Source organism: Xiphophorus hellerii, chromosome 20 (assembly GCF_003331165.1).
Source record: "Xiphophorus hellerii strain 12219 chromosome 20, Xiphophorus_hellerii-4.1, whole genome shotgun sequence".
NCBI classification, from domain to species: Eukaryota; Metazoa; Chordata; class Actinopteri; order Cyprinodontiformes; family Poeciliidae; genus Xiphophorus; species Xiphophorus hellerii.
In genome coordinates, this window is record NC_045691.1 from 3,609,682 (window position 1) to 3,614,484 (window position 4,803).

At 52.1% G+C, this 4,803-nt stretch overlaps 1 protein-coding gene across 1 annotated transcript in view; it reads left to right on the forward strand.

Moving 5' to 3' along the window:
• Positions 1 to 2,409: 2,409 nt before the first annotated feature.
• The window catches only part of grm7 (glutamate metabotropic receptor 7), a 67,781-nt gene continuing 65,387 nt past the window's right edge, over positions 2,410 to 4,803 (forward strand). The window contains exon 1 of the mRNA XM_032550421.1: positions 2,410 to 3,725. Coding sequence (XP_032406312.1) covers positions 3,228 to 3,725 — 498 coding nt within the window. The 5' untranslated portion in view covers positions 2,410 to 3,227. The remainder of the gene's footprint in view (positions 3,726 to 4,803) is intronic.

A 4,803-nucleotide genomic window follows, 5' to 3' on the forward strand; every position in this document is an offset into this window, starting at 1 on the left:
TCCGGTTCACTGCTCAGACCAGCTGGGTTGATGTTGGCTCGACCCGACTGTAGATGTGGGAATAATCCGTCCGTCCGTCCGTCACAGGACCCCACAGACTCTCTGACCTCAGACTGACCTACAGAAACCAGTTAGACCAGCATTCATGACTGGGAGGAAGCTGGAGCGCCCACAGAGAACCCGCCCACCCACAGACAGAACTACATGCTGGGAATCCTCCTGCTGGTTGGAACTGGGAGAGATCTGGAGTCCGTCTTCATCGGGATGGGTGGAGAGTCTTCCTGCTGCTGAAACATCTGGAAGGTTCTGCAGGTGAACCCGGTTTCTCCGGCAGGAAGGTGATCTTCACCTCAGAGAGGAAGTCTTGTTCTGATTAAGATCTCTCCTCTCGGCGGCGTAGAAAACAATCAGCCACTTTGTCTCTGGTCTCTCCGGGTTCCTGTGAGACAAACAGGCCGACTCTCCGTCTCTGAGCTCGACTGCCGTCTGATGCCTCTGATGTTGGAGTGCATCTTCTGACTGCGGCAGAAAGAGATGACGCAAAGCGTTTGATCAGCCAGCTTCTGTCTGCTCGCATTCTCTCAGCTCGCCGTGGAGTGTCAGGGATCTGACGGCTTCAATTAGCAGCCGGAGCGGCAGAAGAGCCGGATCACAAACCGGCAGAATGAGCAAAAAGCAGCTAAACCCCCCAATGTGAGACACAGCCAGGTTTGTTCCTCTTTCAAGTCTCTTTGATCAACTTTCCACCATGAAGCGTGAAGACTAACAGGAGCTTAGTGATTAAAATTCATAATAAATGATTGTTTGGCGAAGCAGCGGGAGGAGGGAACGTCAACCTGTAGCCGGGTCTCGTCCTGTAAATCCACTAAAGCCTGATTAGCGTAAATAAAGACAAACATCCACATCTGTCAGGGAGGAACATGGCGCCTTGTTAGCGCTGATGAAGCGGCGGCCCCCAGGGGCAGCAGGATGCCCACGTGCAGCTGAAGCATCTGGATATTTATTCAATCTGCAGGACTAACCGACCAGGACCGCGGCCATGATGGAGTCCGGTCACACACACAGAGACAGCATGCTAACGCCATCAGCCTGGGATTCAAACCCAGGACCTTTAGTCCAAACCTCCAGCAGGGAGGGGAGGATTCTCCCTCCAGGTTTCTGAGATTTGCTCCATGCTAGTTAGCAACCGCTACTTCCTTTTTTGCGTGACAGCTGGACAGGAACTAAGGCTTCATTCCCGCCAGCCCAGTTCAGTCCGCTTTAATCCGACTCTGGTCCATCTGACTAGTCAAACTCCGGTCCGGTTGGTGAGGTGTGAACGCTAATCGACCTTTGACCTCTGCTCCTCCAAACATCGGTCTGGGTTCGGTTGAAGTGAACTCTGTTTGGTTTGAATCTGAATGCCCAGCGGACCGGAGACCGCTCCAAAATCAGGAAGTGGACTACAGCACAGGGGATTCTGGGTAAATACAACCCAAGCTAATGTGCTAGCCTAGCGCTAGCAGCAGAAATGACTCCTGGTCTTCAGCCAAAGACTAAAGAGAAATCCTCCAACGCTAAAATCTGGCGCCTCCATCTTGTTTCCATCTGGTGAAGAAGGAAGTTGCTCTCAGTGTCTTCAGAGGTTTTTGTGTCGTTTCCTTCAGTGGTTCTTGGTGCAGCGCCCCCACAGGCCAGGAGGGGAACAGGTTGGTTTGACTCAGACAACCACAGCAGCTGGAGGTGGAACAGATGGTGGAGCTCTGGTTTCAGTAGAACCGGGTCGACCGGACCATCAGGAGGGAAACGCCGTCAGTGACGGGTCGGCGTCTGGAGGCAACCTGCAGGCTGTTGGAGCCTCCACCCATCGGGTCAGACTGATGAGGACAAACTTTGTGCTTCTTATCTGGCTGCCAAACAACCAGCTGAAGTTTGAACAGAAAATCATTATTTTACTTCATCGAGGTAAAAAGCAGACAAACTAGAATTGAGTTTTCAGCATCGTAAGTTTTTCTAACATCTCTGAAATATCAGGAAACGTCTGGAAGATCCTCCATAACTGGGTTATATTTTTGGAGTCTTTGAATAACTCGAATTTTAACTATAATCCAGAGATGTGTCCAACTAGGTGACCTGAGTAAAATGAAATAACAACTTCTAATTGAAGATTAATGATTATCAGAATTTAAAATCAATATTCATAAAACTCCTGAATCTGAACTGTAATCTGTTCTTCTGAGAACGTTCTGCAGCTTCCTGCTTCTCATGAACAGAACGAGATTCATTACAGGTGATGATGTTTTTATGGAAAGGGTAGATCAACACACACACACACACACACACACACACACACACACACACACACACACAGATCGACACACTCCCTCCTCCGGCTCATCTTTAATAAGTGGATCATTTCTTCTTTGCGGGATGATTCTCGGGTTGTTTTGGCAACAGGAGTCTCTCACTGACACACGAGGCGCGTAGGTGGAGTATGCGCGCGCATGTGTGTGCGGGAGACAGCGCGCGCCGTCTCGTGATCTCCTTCAGCCGCGGGTTGTTCCTCCTGGTCGGACTCTCCTCACCACGCAGCGCGCGCACAGGTGAGGGGAAAGTGTAAGGGGGAGGGGTGAGTGGGTGAGGAGGAGCCTGACTCACTCACGCACGCGCTCTCTGTCCCTCACGCAGACACGCGCGCGGCGCGGCGGTGAGCAGAGCGCAGTAATTTGGTGCCGCCGGTGCGGAGCAGTTTCATCCCGCGTTTCTGCGGTGCGTGGAAGCTGAACCGCGCGTGATATCTGCTCTTCATCCTCCTCCTCTCCCTCGCGCTCATCATCGGGCTCGTGCCGGACCATGGCATCGGTGCGGGACGCGGGCTGGGTGGGTTTTTCACGCCGCCTCAAACGGAATGTGCGCGGCTGCTGCGGGAGTTAAAGGAGTGGATCCTGTCTTTGTTTCTGGAATCCTGGAAGGGTCCTGGAAGGGTCCTGGAATGATGGTGAGGATGATGCTGGAGCAACAAGCGTGCGGCGGCTCCGCGCACACTTTGCGGTGATATTGCGCTGCTGAACGCGGACTGTTGCGCCAGTTTGCGGGATTCTGCGCTCAGACTTCCCCACCAGGAATGAACTTGTCTGTGGGAATTCTCTCTCTCTGCTGAGAAGCGGCTCTTCTTTGCGTGGCTGTGCGTTTTCCCGGTCGGAGCGCTGAGGTTGGTGCGCAGGGGCGGAGGGAGCGGATCCAGGGCCATGGGCCGCCAGGCCAGCCGGCCCCCCCGGCTGCTCCGGATGCTGTGGCTGCTGCCGGCTCTGCTGGACGCAGCCGGATCCCAGGAGATCTACGCGCCGCACTCCATCCGGGTGGAGGGCGACGTGACACTGGGGGGGCTGTTCCCGGTGCACGGCCGCGGCGCCCCGGGCACGCCCTGCGGCGACATCAAGAAGGAGAACGGCATCCACCGGCTGGAGGCCATGATGTACGCGCTGGACCAGATCAACGGAGACGAGGAGCTGCTGCCCAACGTGACGCTGGGCGCGCGCGTGCTGGACACCTGCTCCCGGGACACCTACGCCCTGGAGCAGTCGCTCACCTTCGTGCAGGCGCTGATCCAGAAGGACACGTCCGACGTGCGCTGCACCAACGGCGAGCCGCCCGTGTTCGTGAAGCCGGAGAAAGTGGTGGGAGTGATCGGCGCGTCGGCCAGCTCCGTGTCCATCATGGTGGCCAACATCCTGCGCCTGTTCCAGGTACGGCTCCGGCCCGGGTCTTCAGGGGAACCGCGCTGTGGTTCTGATGCCGTTTGGGTCAGAACCCGACCGCTGCTCTTCATTCTCACTCTTTAATGTTTCATTTGGATCTTACTGATCTTCTACTTTCAGTAGATAAAGTTTCTCCATCCAGTGGGGAAATAAATCCTAAATCTGAGGAGAAGTTTTCCTTCTGAGTCGAACTCTAAACCTTGATTCATGTTTCATCTTCACTAATTTTCCCATCACTTTTCAACGGCTTCAGCTTCTGGTCTAAACATGATGGAAGCATCGAGTTTCTTTCTCATGTTTTGCATCATTTAATAATTATTTTTATTTAATGTATTTGTTTAGTATAAATGCTGCCTCATCTCTCAGGAGTTTCGTCGGTTCTTCACTCTTTTTCCTGACGCTTCGCTGTTTTTAAAAACTTTTCTAATAATTTCTGTAATTTATTTTAACTTATATTTTATAATAATGGGAAACTACAGAGCCCCTAACTGGACATTGAAGAAAAAAAATCTGGTAGAAAACAGACAAAATATAAAAAATATAAAAAATTATAATAATAAAAATTATTCTGTTTTATTTTTGGATTTTTTTTCTCATCTTCCCTCCAACTTCCTGAGGCCCCTGGATCCTCCTGGTGGCCCCCCGGGGGCCGCGGCCCCCACTTTGAGTAGCACTGGCCTAAACCACAGACATCAGACCGAATGGATAATAAATAATGAAAATATTGTGATGATTATTTCTGCCAGAACACAAAGTTTGTTAGACGTGATTTTAGACGAACCTCCAGAAGCAGAAACTCTCCTGCCGTGAAACACGATGTGACAGGAAGGAGGATCGTCCAGACTCCCACCACATCACACCGGCTGCGGGTTTGATTCCCTCTGACTGAGGGAGCAATCAGCAGCTCTGGGAAAAAAGCTGCAGGCGCCTCCAGAACCTTTGGGTTCTGCTCCTGGGCCGGGTCAGAACTCGAGTTATTTAAAGATCGGGTCAGCGGAAAGAGATTCTCATTCAGCTTCCAGCAGTCTGTCCACTCCCAGCTTTTATTTTGGAGCACTTCCTGTTG